General features: G+C 42.4%; 7 protein-coding genes; 3 read left to right on the forward strand and 4 right to left on the reverse strand.

Moving 5' to 3' along the window:
* Positions 1 to 631: 631 nt before the first annotated feature.
* GSBLH_T00002482001 (uncharacterized protein) lies at positions 632 to 4,599 on the reverse strand (the record flags this gene model as incomplete). XM_013040946.1 has 6 exons in its annotated part: positions 632 to 1,248; positions 1,284 to 2,117; positions 2,153 to 3,773; positions 3,947 to 4,147; positions 4,181 to 4,389; positions 4,422 to 4,599. 6 exons carry the CDS (start codon positions 4,597 to 4,599, stop codon positions 1,142 to 1,144), a joined length of 3,150 nt encoding a protein of 1,049 aa, XP_012896400.1. The 3' UTR covers positions 632 to 1,141.
* Positions 4,600 to 5,317: 718 nt separating this feature from the next.
* On the reverse strand, positions 5,318 to 6,666 carry GSBLH_T00006440001 (uncharacterized protein; the record flags this gene model as incomplete). The annotated part of the gene is made up of 4 exons (XM_013040947.1): positions 5,318 to 5,926; positions 5,973 to 6,181; positions 6,213 to 6,596; positions 6,627 to 6,666. 4 exons carry the CDS (start codon positions 6,664 to 6,666, stop codon positions 5,318 to 5,320), a joined length of 1,242 nt encoding a protein of 413 aa, XP_012896401.1.
* A 58-nt stretch (positions 6,667 to 6,724) lies between these two features.
* Positions 6,725 to 7,233, reverse strand: GSBLH_T00006441001 (uncharacterized protein; the record flags this gene model as incomplete). Its single annotated transcript, XM_013040948.1, has 3 exons — positions 6,725 to 6,968; positions 6,999 to 7,090; positions 7,141 to 7,233. 3 exons carry the CDS (start codon positions 7,231 to 7,233, stop codon positions 6,725 to 6,727), a joined length of 429 nt encoding a protein of 142 aa, XP_012896402.1.
* Positions 7,234 to 7,591: 358 nt separating this feature from the next.
* On the forward strand, positions 7,592 to 8,607 carry GSBLH_T00002483001 (uncharacterized protein; the record flags this gene model as incomplete). XM_013040949.1 has 6 exons in its annotated part: positions 7,592 to 7,634; positions 7,672 to 7,719; positions 7,753 to 7,854; positions 7,885 to 8,157; positions 8,186 to 8,303; positions 8,336 to 8,607. 6 exons carry the CDS (start codon positions 7,592 to 7,594, stop codon positions 8,562 to 8,564), a joined length of 813 nt encoding a protein of 270 aa, XP_012896403.1. The 3' UTR covers positions 8,565 to 8,607.
* A 338-nt stretch (positions 8,608 to 8,945) lies between these two features.
* Positions 8,946 to 10,213, reverse strand: GSBLH_T00002484001 (uncharacterized protein). XM_013040950.1 has 7 exons: positions 10,062 to 10,213; positions 9,932 to 10,029; positions 9,846 to 9,900; positions 9,658 to 9,814; positions 9,557 to 9,627; positions 9,455 to 9,526; positions 8,946 to 9,422 (listed from the first exon to the last, which is right to left on the reverse strand). The coding sequence occupies exons 1-7, from the start codon at positions 10,170 to 10,172 to the stop codon at positions 9,114 to 9,116; spliced, it is 873 nt and encodes a 290-aa protein (XP_012896404.1). The 5' UTR covers positions 10,173 to 10,213; the 3' UTR covers positions 8,946 to 9,113.
* A 606-nt stretch (positions 10,214 to 10,819) lies between these two features.
* Positions 10,820 to 14,332, forward strand: GSBLH_T00002485001 (uncharacterized protein; the record flags this gene model as incomplete). XM_013040951.1 has 8 exons in its annotated part: positions 10,820 to 10,898; positions 13,588 to 13,619; positions 13,651 to 13,842; positions 13,872 to 13,951; positions 13,982 to 14,068; positions 14,101 to 14,149; positions 14,179 to 14,235; positions 14,267 to 14,332. 8 exons carry the CDS (start codon positions 10,820 to 10,822, stop codon positions 14,306 to 14,308), a joined length of 618 nt encoding a protein of 205 aa, XP_012896405.1. The 3' UTR covers positions 14,309 to 14,332.
* Positions 14,333 to 15,602: 1,270 nt separating this feature from the next.
* On the forward strand, positions 15,603 to 16,733 carry GSBLH_T00002486001 (uncharacterized protein). XM_013040952.1 has 4 exons: positions 15,603 to 15,765; positions 15,800 to 15,907; positions 15,940 to 16,451; positions 16,482 to 16,733. Exons 1-4 carry the CDS (start codon positions 15,664 to 15,666, stop codon positions 16,657 to 16,659), a joined length of 900 nt encoding a protein of 299 aa, XP_012896406.1. The 5' UTR covers positions 15,603 to 15,663; the 3' UTR covers positions 16,660 to 16,733.
* The last annotated feature ends 652 nt before the right edge of the window (positions 16,734 to 17,385 follow it).

Genomic DNA, 17,385 nt, shown 5'->3' on the forward strand with positions numbered 1-17,385 from the left:
GCATACGTCAACTGTATCGAGGAACTTAGCGAGCTGAAAATCTACAAGTCTGCCGATGAAGAGATTGACGAAGTAAAATTTCATTTTGAACACTCGAATCGTGTAGACACTGAACAGATATCATTTCCCAAACTCTGTGCGCAAGCATGTTTACAACAGGAGTATTTTGCCCAGTATCAAAGCGAAGGTGTATATTTCAAAAATTTTGAAAAAGATGGAGAACGAGCATTTGAAGCAGTAGGTTATCTTTTTCGAACACAAGGTGTAGGATTAGTGATACTACTATAGACCCAATTAATCGTTATAGAGAAGACTATTTTAAGTAATTTTTCTATTTGTTCAAATCTCTATGATTGTTAACTCATAAATCGTTTGGTTAGGGTTTTGGGGTAAACGTCAACCAAATTCGTTGAGAATGCTATTTATGAGAATATTATTATTATTGAGTGATAGGGATATGTGTCAATTTAGAGAATGCCATTATCTCGTGGTGCAAAGATAGATTGTGAAGTTGATATAAGGCGAATACACCTGCAATGGAAAGCAGTCAAATTTACCAGAATTTAACTCAATGAATAAGCGAACCGATTCACAGTTCTCCGTATATTTCAAACAAACAGCAAGTGGATAAATTCGATGGATGTGGATAACTACTACTATGTGGATTCATTCATTCATTCATTCCCTTGACTCCCTTTCCATCTATTCTTCACGCGGCGTGCTTTCCATCTGTCCCTTGACCAGTGCTGCGTAGAACTCGCACTTCTTCAGCAGTTCTGCGTGCTTTCCGCTGTCCACGATCTTCCCTTCGCTCACCACAAAGATGACATCGCTGTCCACGATCGTGCTCAGTCGGTGCGCCACTGTGATCACCGTGCAGGGATGCGTCGATCGCCACTTCTCCAATGCCTCCAAGAACTTGTCCTGGTTTTCGCTGTCCAGCGCGCTCGTCGCTTCGTCCAGCAGCAGCACGTGCGGCTTTCGGAGAATCGCGCGAGCCAACGCCAATCGCTGCTTCTGTCCTCCCGAAACCGACTTTCCGGTCGATCCGAGATCCGTTTCGAATCCATCCACCATTTCATTGATGAAATCCATGCACAACGCTTGCGTGCAAGCGTCCATCAGCTCCGCTTCGGACACTTCACGATCCAATCCCATCACCAAATTCTCGCGAATCGTGCCGCTGAACATGCACGGCTCTTGGTTCACCGCGCCCAGCAGCGAACGATACGAGTCCAAGTTGACATTCTGCACATTGGCTCCGTCCATCAACACTTCGCCACTCTCCGGTTTGTACATTCGCTGGATCAGCGAAATGATCGTACTCTTTCCACACCCACTGGGACCCACGAAAGCCACGGAAGATCCCTTGGGAATTGAGAAGGACACATCGGAAAGAATCGGAGCGTCTGGCCGCGTGGGATACGCGAACGACACATGATCGAAGGCGATCGCTCCGTCCTTCGCCTTCCCGGGAAGCGCTCGCAGCGCGTCCTTCTCGCCCGAGCTTTCAATCAGCGAGAAAACGCGCCGCGCTGCCTCCTGAGCCAACGCCATATTGGGAATTTTGCCCATAGTAATTCCGATGTAGGTGGCCATTAAGAAAACGGTGTTGTAAACGATCATCATCTGCTGGAACTCGATCACGTTGTAGCTAATGAGGATCGTTCCGGCTGTAAACGTGATCACCATGTAGGTCATGGGGCATAAAATGGCCAGAATATTCGCGATCGCCGATCGAAGGCTTCGCGAAGTGCACAAGCGATTGGTTCGCTCCAGGTCGTGGATCATCGATTCGTAGACGCGATCTTGCAGATTGTAAGAGTGGATCGTGTGGATGTTGAGCAGAGAATCAGTGATCTCGCCGGACTTCGCTGTCAGATTGCTGTCGATCTTTTCCGTCACGTTCGCCACGAGTTTGTTTTGGCAATACTCCGCAGTGAACAGCAGAGGACAAGCGAGCAGCGAAATGCAACTCAGCTCCCACGATCCCAGACCGGAGAAGGTGATGATCAAGCAGAGAATAGCGATGATGAAGCTCTCGAAAAACGAGCCCACTTCATCCATGAAGTCGCGCAGCTTTCGAACATCGATGGAGAGTTCCGAAGTAACGGCAGCTACGAATTATAATGCAGGATAGAGAACGTCTTACCTGGAGAATGCTCCTTTTCATCGTAGTAGGCTACAGACTGGGAGAGAAGCTTCACGAAGGACTTCGACCGCACCGTAACGATCATGTTCTCCTTCACAACACTCGACAAATCCCACCAGAGAAGGTCGCCCGAAGCATAAATGACAGTAACGACCACCATCATGGTCGAAAAGAAGATTCCCTCGCGCCAAATGGTTGATACATCCAATCGGAAGGGAATCGCGTGCATCAACGCCACAACGATCGCATATCCAGCCGGATACATGGCAGTGCAGAGAACGCCGATGAAGGCGATCCACAGAATGCATTTTGTACGACCAAAGTAATTATAGAGAGAGAAGAGATTATACTTCTTCGGCTTTTCTGCCTTTTCGTTTTCGTCCTTCTTCTTATTCTTATTCTTCGAATCTGCAGTTTCTGCTTCTTTCTCTTTCTCCTTTTCGTTTCTTTCTTCTTTCTTCTTTGCTTCTGCATCCGCTTCCTTCTCTTCCTTCTTTTCCGTTCCCTCGGCTCCTTCTTCTTCCTCCTTTTCTAAAGTTTCTTGGCTTTTATACAATCCCGCATAGATTCCGCCCTTCGCTAGCAAGCTTTCATGATCGCCTTCCTCCACGATCTTTCCTTCCTCCACCACCACAATGCGATCGCACGATCGAATGCTGCTCAGCCGATGTGCCACGATCACGATGCTCAGTCCCTTTCCCTTCGCTTCGTTCTTTCTCCGGATCGTTTCCATCGCGTTCTGCACGATTTTCTCGCTCTGCGAATCCAGCGCGCTCGTCGCTTCGTCCAGCACCAGAATTCGCGGGTTTCGAATCAGCGCGCGGGCGATAGCAATACGCTGCTTCTGTCCTCCGGACAGCGAGCTTCCCAACTCGCCCACAAAGGTGTCGTACCCTTTGGGGAACGATCGAATGAACGCGTCGGCCTCCACCAGCTTCGCGGCTTCCACCATTTCTTCCTCGGTGCAGCCCTCGCGTCCATAGAGCAGATTCTCGCGAATCGTTCCGCTGAACAGCACGGGCTCCTGCGCCACATAGCTGATCTGATCGCGAATCCACGCCGTCGAGAGCGTCGTCACATCGACTCCGTCCCACGTGATCGTTCCCGCCGTCGGAGCGTACAATCGCATCAAGAGTTTCAAGATTGTGCTTTTTCCGCTGCCACTCTCGCCCACGATGCCGATCATTTCGTTCTCGCGAATGGTGAAGTTGAGCTGCTTCAGCACTTGCGTGTCGCGTGAAGCGTACTTGAAGTCCACGTTCTTGTACACAACGTCTCCCTTGCTGCTGCTGGGAGTGGTCGATCCAGACTTCATCGCGTCTTCGTGCTCGATCACCTTCACGAAAGAAGTCGCAGACGCGCATGTCTTCTTGATCGCTTGAATGGCACTGAAGGCAGGACCGAGTCCCAGAAAAGAGTTCATCACTCCGCAGAGCACGATCAGCAAATCTCCGCCAACCAGGCATTGCCCATTGCCGCTCTGGTACCAACAACTAGACACGCGATCACAAATCGCCATGCAATTATCTGAGAGAGTTGCATTGCTGAAGCAAACGTCCACCGAAGATATCAAGTCCGTGACGCAGCCCGCATCATAGAGTTCTTGAGGGAATCCCTTGCGCTGGTTGTAAACAAGAATGGTTGTGAAGTAGAAGACCAACGAAATTGCGATATTGCTGGTAAACGTGCTCACACCCTTCCACGCTCCCGCTTGGTACAGCGATTTCAGCAGCATTTTCTTGCACTTCTCGATCTAATCGTAATGAACCAATCCACAACACGCACGAGGGAAACGTATTTTTTCTCCATCGATGCTTCGGCTCCCAACGCGGTCACCGTTTTGTAGTTTCGAATACTCTCTTCAGCAATGCTGTCTGCTTCCTTGTGATCTCGCATCAAGGTCTCGATCCATTTCCCCATGGCACTAGCAAATCTGAACCCAGCCAGGGTAACTAAGGGAGCAGCAATAAGAGTAAGGAGAGTGAGTTCCCAGCTCTAGCATCAGAACCGTTGAAGAATGAGACATACATGCGTAAATCCGATGAGAAGACCGCATAAAAAGGTGGCAATCGCACGAACGAACTGCCCGATGGACGGACCCAGTCCGTTGATGATTCGGGAAGATTCCTCCGCAACAGTTTGCCCCAATGCTCCAGGCTTTTCTGACTCGATATAGTCAACATCGTGATGGAGAAGGGCATAGATGTACTTCTCACGCAAATGACGTGTCAAGTTTTCTAAGGGTCAGCCAGTAAATATCTCGAATTACCAGCATATCCGTTCAAACACCATCTCTCAAAGAAGGCAAACGTTGTAGCCACAAGAAGGTTACCTACGAAAACGTATAGTACATTCATGACCTCCGAAAGAGAGACTCCGTCCAGATTATTCTTGTTTACAATGTCCCCAAGAAAAATGTAACTAATGGGAATTAGAAAACCTGTCATAAAAGAACCTGGAAATAACTCATGACCACAAATTATTTACAGAATAACCCAGTGAATAGCAAACAGCGTTCTTTCTTGCTTGCATAAGAATAAACTAAACGACTCCAGGGAATTGACTCTGTAACATTCTCAGACACCTTAACAGTCTGGGATTGTTCATCAGACGGTATAACCTTGGTTTTTTTATCTTGGCTTCCCATAAAAATAATTATGGTGTTGGAGTGGTCTCGTAAAATTCTGGGAAAATTCTTGCAAAGTGGATTTAAACAAACATCCTCCTCCAACGAGAACTCTTTTCAGCGAAGCTCCCTATTAAGTAAATCGAGTTCTCTTTTATATTTTGCCTCGGCTTGATTTCTTGCTTCCGTCGTTTGCTCCTCTCTACTCCTCACGCTGTACTCCTAAAAGAATACATGACCCGAAGTTTCTGAAGCAGTTCCTGCTTTCGTAGCAACTGCTGATGCGTTCTAATGGATTGTGTAAAGTTCAGACACGGTACTTGTCTTGCTGCTTCTTCCTTTCCATGTCTACTCGCTTCTGAAGCCTCTAGCATATCACGGCCGAGGATTGGTCTTCTTACTTGTGCCTCTTCTTCTTTTCGAACGAGAAGCAAATCCAGCTTCTCTTCCTCCTTCGAGAGAAGATCCGCTTTCTCTTTCTCCGATGTTACTCTCTCCTTCGCTTCCCTTCGATTAAGACCCCATTAGCTGAGCATTCATCAAGGATATGCGCACTCTTTGCGATTCTGAACAGAAAGCAAAAGCCTTTGGAGAGTTGGGTTTGACAGGATTGCTGTTTGCAGCGATCTCTCCTCTTTGCATCGATCGACTTGCTTCTCCAACGCACTGTACTGCTGCTGAAGCGCCTGCGCCTGGTCTTCCAGCTGCTTCATCGTGAGCGCCATGGTCGACAGAGATTCCTTGGTGGCCGAAAGCTGCTTTTCTATTTCCAGTGCTTTTCTTTCAAGCTCTGCTTGACTTTGAGCTGCGCGCTCTTTCTGGCTATTGAGTTCCTCGATTGCCTTGCTGTGCTTTTGTATCTGAAGCGAGACTTGCTCCCATTCTTCTCTCATTCTGTCTTGTGCTTTTCTCTCTTGATCCATTTGGTTCTCCAGTTCAGTTTGAGAAATACGTTTATTGTCCAGCAATTGCTTTCTTTCCTGCAATTGCCGAACAATGCTTTCAATTTCCGAACCACACTCTGCCAAGCCCGAGCTTTCATCCTCGATTCTCTTTCTCAGGACTGCTTTTTCCTGCTCTTCCCTTTCTCTTGATTGCCTCTGGTTTAGCTGAAGGGTCTTTAGCTCGTCTATCATATTCAACTTATCCTATATTGTAAGACTCCCAATCTTTTAGAAATAGTACACTTTCTACAATCGTTAATTTCTTCTGAAGGAGCATTAGTTCTTCTTCGCTCTCTTTTTGCATCTTCTCTTTGCGTTCACTCTCTTTATCTCTTTGATCCCTTTGTTTTTGGAATCGTTCAAATCGACCACAGAGTTCGGAATAGGATCTCTGCTTCGCAGTTAAAGTCTGTTGAATCTCAGAAAGGCTTGTACATACCGCGTTTAGCTCTTCTGATGCTATGCTATTAAAGACTTGATGTTCTAATACATTGCTCTATAGCAGCTTCCTGTTTTCGCACGCTCTGCTTCCAGTCATTCCATTTCTCCTCCAGCTGTTTCAGTTGTGAGCAGATACTTTCATACTGCTCTTGTTCCGCAGATACCTGACCTTCTATTTCTGCCAGCTGCTGCTGAATAATGAGAGTTGTATTTTGCAGCCCTTCACATTCGATCAAAAGACGATTCCTTTCGTTTAAAATGTGCGAAAGATTCGTAATCAATGCATTGTTGTCGTTGTAGAGCTGCATGTTGAGTACTTTTTGAGTGTGGAGATCCTCATCGGCCGATTGTATTTCGTTCGTAAGTGACTGGGCTTGCTCTTCCTGCTTTGCCACAGTATCTTGATTTACAAGTTCATTTTGAAGAATCTTTACTACTAGTAACTAGATGGTCCTTCGGGTACAAGAGTAAATTCGAATATCAGATAAAACGTTTTCTTCCATAATTAGTGAAGCAAACAAGAAAAATGACATCATAAAAAGTGGAGGGAAAAGTATCCAATCAAATATCGAGTTCCTTTTCCTTCCGTTTCATCATCTCGGCCATTTCTTTGGACACTCTGTCGGTGATTTCATCAATCTTTTTCTTCATAGAGCTAATATCATCTTTGGAAATGGAAACATTTTTCTCAATCACACGAACTTTGTCCATATATCGCTTTCGAACGGCTCTGAGCTTCGATTTTTGCTGCTCACACTCCAGAGCCACTTGTTTGATCATCTTTTGACGAGTTTCTTTCGTTGTTCTAGAGTGGAGAATTCTATGCCATTTCTACTTGGGAATTTGAATTCGGACACTGTTTTTGTCAATTTGAGGATTCAGATTCAAGTCACTCGATTTGAGTGTCTTTACTACAAAGGAGAGATTCTACACTACAATCATAAATTGAATAAAACAGCTGGATCAAATGGTGTCACCAAATAGGATATTTGAGTATTTGCAGCGACCTGTGCAATACTGCTCATCACTGCACTCTTCCCATCTAACTCCACCTTTAATTGGCCGATCATATTGGGATCAAAGCGGACAGCATGTATTTTTGCATAGCTATTTCCCAGAGAGGTGGCAATGCGGTGTTGTTAAGAGAACAGCTTTCATTTCGAACTAGCAGGATATCTTCATATCGCGCTGCACCTCATCATAGTCTAATTGTGGAGCAATGTCCACCGCGCTGTCGCTCTTATCCTTTTTGCTCTTATTTCCTCCTGTAATGAAATACAGATAATATACATACCCTTTTTGCCGAACGAACGAGAAAAGACAGGAATGGGAACTGCTTTTCCCATCGAAGCCAGTGGCAATTTATATACTAGATTTGAAACAATGAACCAGATCAAACAGGAGAGTCGAGATAGCATAGAAAAAAATATGAGCAATAAGAGCCCACTTGTTGTTTTAGGTCCTTCATCAGGTATTTTGATATTTGCCGATATAGCCTGATGGTATAGCCTTGACTTGTTCATCCTCATTGAAAACTCTTCCTGATCCATCAGATGGTAGGCATCTCTGTTCTTCTGTTATTTGTAAAGGAAAAGGACGGAAATATTTGTTTCTTGAGAATCAAGTATATGAGTTAAGTTCCAACACTAAGTATCCCTCGAGTTGGTTTGTAAATAATCAAGTTTACCAGGGTATGAAATTGGAATGAAGTAATAGAGTAGATGGTTCAATTCGAATGTTAACTCCTGTTCACCCTCTCTTCTTTTGCATCTCATTTTTGCGGCAAAAGAAATATCATAATTATATGTCCGTTGAGGATTTGTTCATTTCTTCTTCCTTTCCCGATATTCGAGAATTGGGAAAGCTTCCATGCATCGAAGATCAGCTACCGCTAATTTGCGATGTCCAAAAGATTAGTGATCAGTGTTATTACAAGTACAATCATGATTTGTGCCTAAAGTGGCTTCACTGCCGCACCGAGAAAATTCGCCAAGGTAGTTATTGGTATTGTGTACAATGTAGTGATAAAAGAGGATCAACCATTGGATTCGTTGTGCATTCTCTCCCAATATATTGGGAAAGATTTACTGGAGGAGGTTTGTAACGAATTTCAAGTGAAGCTGTCACAACTGGTTCCAAAGTAGCGTGTTGGAATCGTTTTTGAATCCATAGACAGAAGGTGGTTCTGAGTTGTGACTCGAAAAAAACGCATAACAAGCGATCGGAGAGATCTGAAGCCTCGGAAAGCCAACCAGCTAAGATAGCTCGGAAATCTGGAAAGTCGGTACATACTGCTCAGAATGCAGCGTCCGGTTGTTCAAAGAATAGTATCACGGCCTTTTTCAAGTCCAAATCGTCTAGGAATTCTTTTTCACTATCCAAAGTTCGTTCTAATGCTTAGTTTTCTTGGCGCTCTGATTGTTGGGTAATGGTTCATGTGTGTTGTTTCGTTTGATGTAAATCTGTATTATATGTGGGTTCCACTTTCAAAATCCTGATGGAACTTCAATCAATGCACTTTATCCACTACCTATCGTTTGATTGTTCCTAATTCATTCCTTTCTTCTTCTTCTTCTTCTTCTTCTTCTTCTCTGACTATACACCTCTTTTCCATAAACTCTTTCCACCCACACCCTCACATTCATGCATTCAATTCATTCAATTCATTCAATTCATCCATCTATCCATTCATTCATTCCATATCCATGGTCCACTCCTCGCCACACAACGATACACACACCACACAATTCCCCGAATTTCCAATTAGTTTCACAAACAATGACACAGCTAATAACGCCTTAATGAGAAATCGCAGTATTTCCTTCCTCCTGCGCATACTCTTCCTGCTTCTTTTCAAGACGCTTTTCAATTTTTTCTTCATCCGGTCTACACATCGCCTCGCTCCATCTCACCTACTGAGGGGCGTTCTTAAAGAGCACCAATACCATTGTCATATTATCCTTCGAATTCCGCTGGAGGCAAAGTTCAAAAAGATCCGCAAGTGCCACTTCCACAGAGACAGACGATTCCTAGACCCTATTTCGCGCCCTTCTCCTCCTACAAGCAAATCGCTGACGATATTCACGCATTCCTGAGGTTCCGTGATCGCATCCCAAATGCCATCACAAGCAAATATTAAATAATTATCCTTTTCATTGCGGTCGATCACAAGTATATCCGGCTCTGGAGAAACCATCTGCTTTTCGGCAGGCAGATCTGCGTTCCCTTTGAACGGGAAATCTCCCAAGGCGCGAGAGACCTAGACCTGATCGCTAGCCAGACAACACGTACAGCCAGATCCCCGTTCACTCGGCCTGCCATGACGGAGCCTCCAGCATTGTTGATGCGATCACGCTCTGCGGCCTATACATCGAACAACTACGAAGCACTCACATTGTAGGGTTTATGATCTGTACTTAAGGGAATTGCCTGCCCATCACGAGCTAGAACACACCGAGAGTCTCCTATGAATCGACCCATGTACCAAGCAATACCGCAATTAGCAACAATAATGTGATTCGGCGTCACAAAGGCAGTAATGGCAGTGCTGCCACTGCGATCGTTATCATTATCGGATTGCTTTTTACGCATCTCCGCATCCATAGCCAAAAACCCGTTACGCATAATAACCTTATAATCATCAGGTGTTGTCTACAACTAAAGATAGCTTCGTAATACCAACATCTTTGCCCTTGTACTCTGGTTGGGATAACAGAATTGGAAGTAAATGATTCCTGCTAAACGATAAAGCGGCAACAACTAGACTACCAATATTCAGAAGAATATGTTCCTCCATGGCCATCAAAAACACCATAAAAGGCAGTTTCCTCATTTCCATCCAGTTTTGGGCACATCACATGAGCATCCTAAAATAATGATACCTGATAGGTAAGGATACCTCCATCGTAATTCTCCACCCCTGCATCGAACAACTATATGCTCTCATTCCATTGGCTTCCTGCGAATCGCAAGTCTTGTCTGTTAACGGCTTATCGAGGAATGCACCCATTATCTGAGAAAGTTATTACAATACACACAATTCAAACTGTGAATAACAAAAAGGTGAGTTTTGGAAATGACGACAATTGACAGAAATGGGAACCTTTTTCGCGATATTGATTTGGTTGGAATTTGAATTACGCACGCTCTCGGTTTGGAGATTGGTCATGAGATGCAATGCCATCAGTGGCCTCCAAGAACAAATATGACAACGAAGAGGACATTTGTTGGAAAGTCTGACGAACTTGGAAAATAATTGATCCACATTGATTAGGAATACGAAAATTTTAGAAAATCACCTTCCTTTGTTCGGTCAGTGGTGATGGGAAGCAAGATAATAGTTTTTATGAGTTTGAACGCTTTCTCTTATTTATTGTTTCTGATTTTAGTTCAGAGTCATCTTCCCACCGATTATTGGTAATGTCGGTTTGTATGTTGTGAATTAGTTTCTAAAACACAACATTGAACCCGTGCTACATTGAATTTAGGGTTAAATATTCGATTGAGCCATCCCCAAGTCAATCTCCCTATTTCCTCCAGTCACACTCCCTTCTCCAAACACTTTTATAAACAAACAGTGCAGCCTTGGTTCATCATTGTTAACAATTCTAAACGATCGTTCCCTGAGATTCACCCAAGTACATTTCAGAAAAACCTATGGCTCACTTCCTTTCCGAATCTCTATCAATTATTGCCCTTTCCTTGGTGCTCAACACTATTGCGGAAAGTATTTTGAGTAGCTTTGTGGTAATTAGCTAGTTGTTTCGTATATTTTCGTGTATAGTACAGAGGAATATAAGAAAGTTAGCGGAAACCTTACAAAGGTGTCCCTCGAGCGTTGGTATGCCGTATTCGAATAACTTGTAGTCTCGAAGAAGAAAGATCAGATTGTTCCTGCTAGCGAGGAGAAAAAGCACAAGAAGGCAATTCAGAGATTGAAAGAAGAAGAATCGGTACTTGTGAACAATTGCTTAATATTAGACTCTGAAGAGAGATTTAGGTGGAATGACCACTCGTATCAATATGATCATTTCCCTTGTTTTGATGATGATGATGGGTGTTTTCCGCTCTTCGTAATTATTTGTGTCACTGCTCTTATTTAGCTACTCTGGAGTTGTAGTTGCCAAACTCCCATTCGAGCCGGTCTCAATCTTCCGTGGTATTTTCCATTCTGGGTTAAAGAAAAGCACTGATCCTAGAGATTGCTGCATGGTATTTTTCGTAGTGGCGTTTTGAGTAGACTGCACTTTACATTCTGTGCAACATGACTTTCCGCCAGACAGTACGCTCGTGTGATGAATAATGACCAATAGATTAAAATGATCATGGGAACTCGTGGCCCACGTTCTTTGAACAGTTTTGCTCAAATGATGGAAGACGCCGAGGAAAAGGTTGACAAATACTACAAAACAGATTAATTTTACTTGAAGGTATTGATGCATTCTTACTTTCCCGGCTTGTTTACTCAAAGAAATGAATTGTATGCAAAATAGGAACGTGATGAGAAGTTTTTCGGTGAATAGATGGAAAGGCGGAGATAAAAGCAATGGTAACAACAGTTGCAGATATTGATTGTAAAGCGACGCATCGTATTACAGCGAATGAACTTCATCAGATTCCACAACAATTAAAAGAATATGAAACACACAAATAAAATAAAAGATTAAAAATAATATTATAAGCCCTACCATTCTCACCATCAATCCACGCTGAAGAAGTAGTAAAACGATCCTAAAAGCACCACTAACGATTCAAAAACAAACAAGCCTTTAATAAGCAGAGAATCCTTAGTACATATCCGGCAAAACACTTTCGCATTCTCATTCATTCCAGCCTTGTAATGATATCTGAATAGATATCCCGAACATCATCTGCAACACTATCCAGGCTAAAGGATGCATCAATTGATTTGAAAATGTAAATCCCTTGTTCTTTCGAAGCCTTCCGAGGCTTAAACGTTGTCGTCACAGAATCAAAGCGTTCCAACACCTCTCCTAGCAACTCCACGGCAGGACTCAGCTCTTTCTCTGCTTTCTGGGTTTCCATCTCGGTCGACAACACAGCCACATAAATTCCTTTCGGGCAAACACCCATCTTCCACGACAAGCACAACACGGAGATGTCGGACTCCCGAGGCTTATAGCCTGCTTTAATAAGCTGCTTCTTGAAAAGCCCAATGATGGCAGACTTTCCTCGTTCGCACTCATCGATGGGATGGTTGAGAAGACAAATCGATCGAATGACTTTCCCAGTCTTCTTTTGTCTATCATCGCGGAACCAACTGCTATCGCCAACAACGATGGGAGTTTGGGCAAAGCAATCCCCGATGGTGAGTCCTGCTATCTTCCCTTCCTGGAAAATGAGCTGCTTGGATGCTCTACACATTTTGCCACTCTCCAATTCCAATACTGCTGGAGAAGAACATCGCAGTGAGCATCTTGCGCTATTAATTCTTGCAAAACATCGCAAATCGATTGCTTCCCACCCAGAGGGTACAGAAACGGCGACGGTTTGTCATGCTTAACAGTTTCAACATATCTACACGTCGGTCAGATTTCTCAACACCAACGCAATAATCCGATCAAAAGTTGACTGGCATGCTTCTTCAAGATAGTCATCATTATCGTAAAGCGCTATTCCATGACCAATATACCCTTGAGAGCCGACGCTCAGGCCGTACTTCGCATAAACATCTTCCATCAGTAATCCTTTGTCTTCGTATCCTGAAGGATGATCACGATAATCCTTAATAGCCTGAAGAAGCGATTTCCATCGCTTTCTCTGAATCATATTGAGCAAGGGGGTCTGTGTTGCATCTTCAATGGAAAATGGTAACTAATGAAAAAACAGAATGCGTAGAATACTACCTTTCCTATTTTCTTTGTTCTTCCACTGTAAGCTACATGAAGATCTACACACTTAAAAGTGATCTTTTCAAAAATCCCGATTTCTCTTAAGATGGATGCCATACTTCCATACGACAATAAAACTTTTGGAGATAAATCGATATGGTACTCTTTTGGATTGCCTAAAGCTTCAAAATCTTCTTCCGTGGGTTCCTCTTCCCGAAAGCGGCTGAAAAGTTTCTAGAAATTTAAGTTGCCAAAAATAGAATACCAGTAAGTCGAAATTCGTGTTATCCCAGAAAAATGACTTCTTCCTTGAAACAATTAATACCTATATAATCAGAACAGGATATAGCACAATTCCTTTTTGCCATTACGGATTAACAATGCTGCTAGTAAGCATTCACGTAATCCAACGCCAAAGATTACAACATCATACTTTCCCCCTCCTAGTAATTTCGAATGACTATTTTCCGGGGGAAATGGATCTACAATTTCCATGAAAAATAAAGTCCTTCCACATATGAAACTCCTGTTGGCTGTTCTCTTTGATTATGCCACATATTTTTTCCCTGCAAGATATGGAAACAACTGAATCTTTGAAACAAAAGGTATTCGAAATTGCTCACAACTTTGGAGTAGGATTCATCTTTTCCGAATCTCTCAGAAACTGATTCAGAAGAGGAAGAGAGAAAAGCAAAGGAAGAAATGGAAAAGATAAACAAAGAATTGACCTCACTAAGTAAAGAAGAGCAGAAACGCATTAAAAACCTGGAATGCGAAGCCTCCCGCTATTTGTGGTACCCAGACCACGAGTCAATGAACAATATCCGAGTATTCTATTGTTGTTCTGAGACATGTAGTGCCGTTGCTGTCCGAAATGCTGTTTCAAAACAATCAGTAACGCACTCGAACATTTAAAGACAAAGAAACATAGGAGACTGTTCTCCTTCATGTTTGCACTAATCGATAGAGCTCGACGGTATGTTATTGATCATTGCACAGACAAGAAAAAGATAGAAGAGCGAAGAAATAGCAATTATGAACGATTGCAAAGATGGTACTACTGCTAGAGAAGGATCATCTTAATAGGATCGAAAAGAAGAAACTTCGGAGAAGCGCGAAAAGAAAAGAGAAACTGGTAAGTGATGGCAGAATGGTTTTAGCTAGAAAAATCTCACTCCAGAACAGATCGCTCTTCGAAAGGAAAAGTTCCAACAAAAGAAAGTAGTCAATTCTCTTGTCTGTGCTTTTGTAGGCTCGAAGGATGGAGAGAAAAAAGGCAGCAGAATCAAAGTAGTCGGGAAATGGTTTGGTTACTTATATGTTTGTTTTGAAGAACACACTTCTGGCTGCTAGTCAGTGGTAAAATAGACAGCAGCTTCTATATCAGGGTAATTGCCAGCCGGATCCTATTGCAAAGCAGAAATCACTGAGTATTCTACGGATTCACAGAGAGAGTGGTTTGTTAACGCATCAACTGCTCTGATCTTTGTAGTAGTGAATTCATCGAGTCAGAGTTTGGAGTTTTGCATCTTTCGATCACACTATCGCCTTCCAGGAAAGAGAAAAAATCCTCAGCAACGCTGATTATTCTATGGCATGGGTCTTCCATATGAATATATGTGAACAACCGATTTCTGTGTGAGTAGAAAACACGTTTCAATCTCTTTCTTTTCTTCGAATTCTCTGTTTGTTCTATTTCATAGCGACTGACTCGTGATGTGGTGGCTATAAATCATTCAACAGGCTCGGTCATGTTTCAAACAAAACAAGCAATATTGAATTGATCAGTTTTGAGAACCATCACAAAATACAGTTCATTAAATATGAAATTGCCGATTGTACACCATAAAGTTCCAAGATAGAAGAAAAGGAGTTGCACAAGTCTTGAAGGAGTTTATCGACTCTCTTTTGATCTTCTTCACCTTGTTCTTTTTCTAAAAATGGAAGATATTCAAGCAAAAGAAACGATTGAAAGTGGTATCAAAGGAAGGGGATAAAGTGGGAACAACGATTCCTTCGTCCGAAAAGCTTATCGACCACAATAGTACACACTTTGGATATACTCTATATTTATGATTAGTATGTTTATAATATTAATAATAATAATAATCTTACGAAGGGGAAACTGACTGGTCCGCTACCAACACTACATAATTAGAATAGCGTCCAGCTGGAATCGATACGCGCGTACCCCATTCTTCTTTCATCCATTTCCATATTTCTTCTCGATAAACAACTTCGTTTAAGTAGGAGCGCAGACCACAGAGCAACATTGTAGGTTCTTTATAGCGACAAACCTACTACATAAAATCGAAAAAAGGTTCAAACAAGGAGCTTCAGAGAAGTGAGTTCAGAACTCCAACCTCCTTCAAATTTTACATCAATATCTCGAATATATGGGTGTTCCTTTGCTGTTTCATCTACAAACAAACTCAACTCAAAGAAGAGTTCCGCAACTCTCCCCATTATCTTTGTCATTACATTCGATACACATACAATACACTAATTTTTCGAGTCGCTTTCCCCTCTATTACACAACCTCTGCTTTCCGTCCTTTCTAATTCAAATTCACATATTTTGCTTGTAAACTCATTATCCTCATCACAAATTATACTTTTTTTGAAAGAAGACATTCCTTTCAAAACAAATATGATAGAATGTGAGGTGTGGGTTACTGAGCATGCAAAAGAACAAATATTGAAGAAAGAAGAAGAGAAGGGAGTTGAGTTTGCTACGTTGCTCATAGGTGTTGTATTGTGATGGATGGATGGATTGAATATTCTAGGTTAGCAATACAAAACCAGTGATTACTGACTCTGTATCAAGTAGTCACTTAACGTCTGCTTTTCTTGTGGATTGTTGCGATTCTAGCTGCGTTGCTCCTATTTTGAATGTAATTATGAATTGTTTTGGCTGTTTGTATAGTTTGAAAGTAAACTCGCTTGTGGTAAGAGAATTGTGGGTATCTATACATCTTGCGGAATTCAAGAAAAGCGAATTAGGAGAATATTGAGCTTTTTGAATAGGAGCTGGCTTGTTCATCTCCGATCAGGTTTCTTACCTCCTTTGGTTTTAAAATCGGATTTCCACACGATGGTGAATCTTTCGATTCCGTTTCCGATCGTTTATTGTGCAATTGAAAGGGAAGCAGAAGAAGATTTTGTGGACACGTTTTGTGAATCTTTGAGAAGTCGATTATTATTGAAAAATGAGTATGGGATTCTTTCTGGGAATGCAGAGTGTTCTGGGACAATTTCGTTTGTATTGAAGCGAGCGAGTTTTGTTTGCGATGATTTGGTCCCGCTTTCTTTCAATTTGGATGTGTGTTATGTGGATGGCGAAAGTGTTGAGGAGGTAAAGACTGGGGTGATTGAACGTGTGAAGGATTTGTTCCACGAAACGATGACGATGAACTATGGTTCTGGCTGTTCTTTGTGGTAATGGAGTGGATGGGCTGTGATGGATAGGAAGAATGTGTATTCCTGGGAGTGTTCGTATCTCCAAATTGAACCGATCGAGAATCTGGTTTATGAGATGAATGACCCGAAGCGAAACCTTCTCTTTTGGAAGTTGATGTTAGTTCTATTCTGCTTGCTCGGTGTTTATTTTGTGTTCTGGCTTCAAGGAGGAAGAAAGAGTTGGTAGGGCAGTTGGTTATTGTGATTTGCTTGTTTTTTTTGGATCTCTGCTAATTCACAAATCTATGTCACATTGCGGAATAGTGCATTGTAATTGCATCGTAGTGGAAGTGTAGTGTAGTGTATCTTAGTACATTGTACTGCACTACACTACACTACACTACACTACACTACACTACACTACACTACACTACACTATACTACACTATACTACACTATACTACACTACACTACACTACACCACATCGCTTGATGATCCCTTTTATTGGTTTTGTTTACATACATATCTTTACAAACAATTGCATAAAGATCGATATTGTTACCTATATGCAGCAACATGAAAAATGGCTCGGTTTCTATCGTGCTCCTTTCTGTATCATAAAGGATGGTGACTATTCGTTTTGTACTTTTTCTAACTTTTGAGCATTTTGTTTCATAAAGGGGGATGCTGAACGAACAGAATCTCGGCTACCCTATAGAAAACACTTTACATGATCTGTAATTAAATTCATTTGGTATTCTCTCTTCGTTCTAAAACCTCCCTTTCATTAACTTTGCCAAAGATCATTTTAAATAGGCTGCTTTGCTGTCATCATTTTAGTGGCCTGTTTTATTGATTGTGTATTTCTCGAATGATTGATTGTACCCTATCATAGTCATTGCCACTAGATTATTCTCCGCCGAATTTAAACGAATTCCTTGTAATTTTCTGATATGAGACACGCTTTTTCAA

Source organism: Blastocystis hominis (assembly GCF_000151665.1).
Source record: "Blastocystis hominis, Singapore isolate B (sub-type 7) whole genome shotgun sequence assembly, scaffold_2".
In the NCBI taxonomy this organism is placed as follows: Eukaryota; class Bigyra; order Opalinata; family Blastocystidae; genus Blastocystis; species Blastocystis hominis.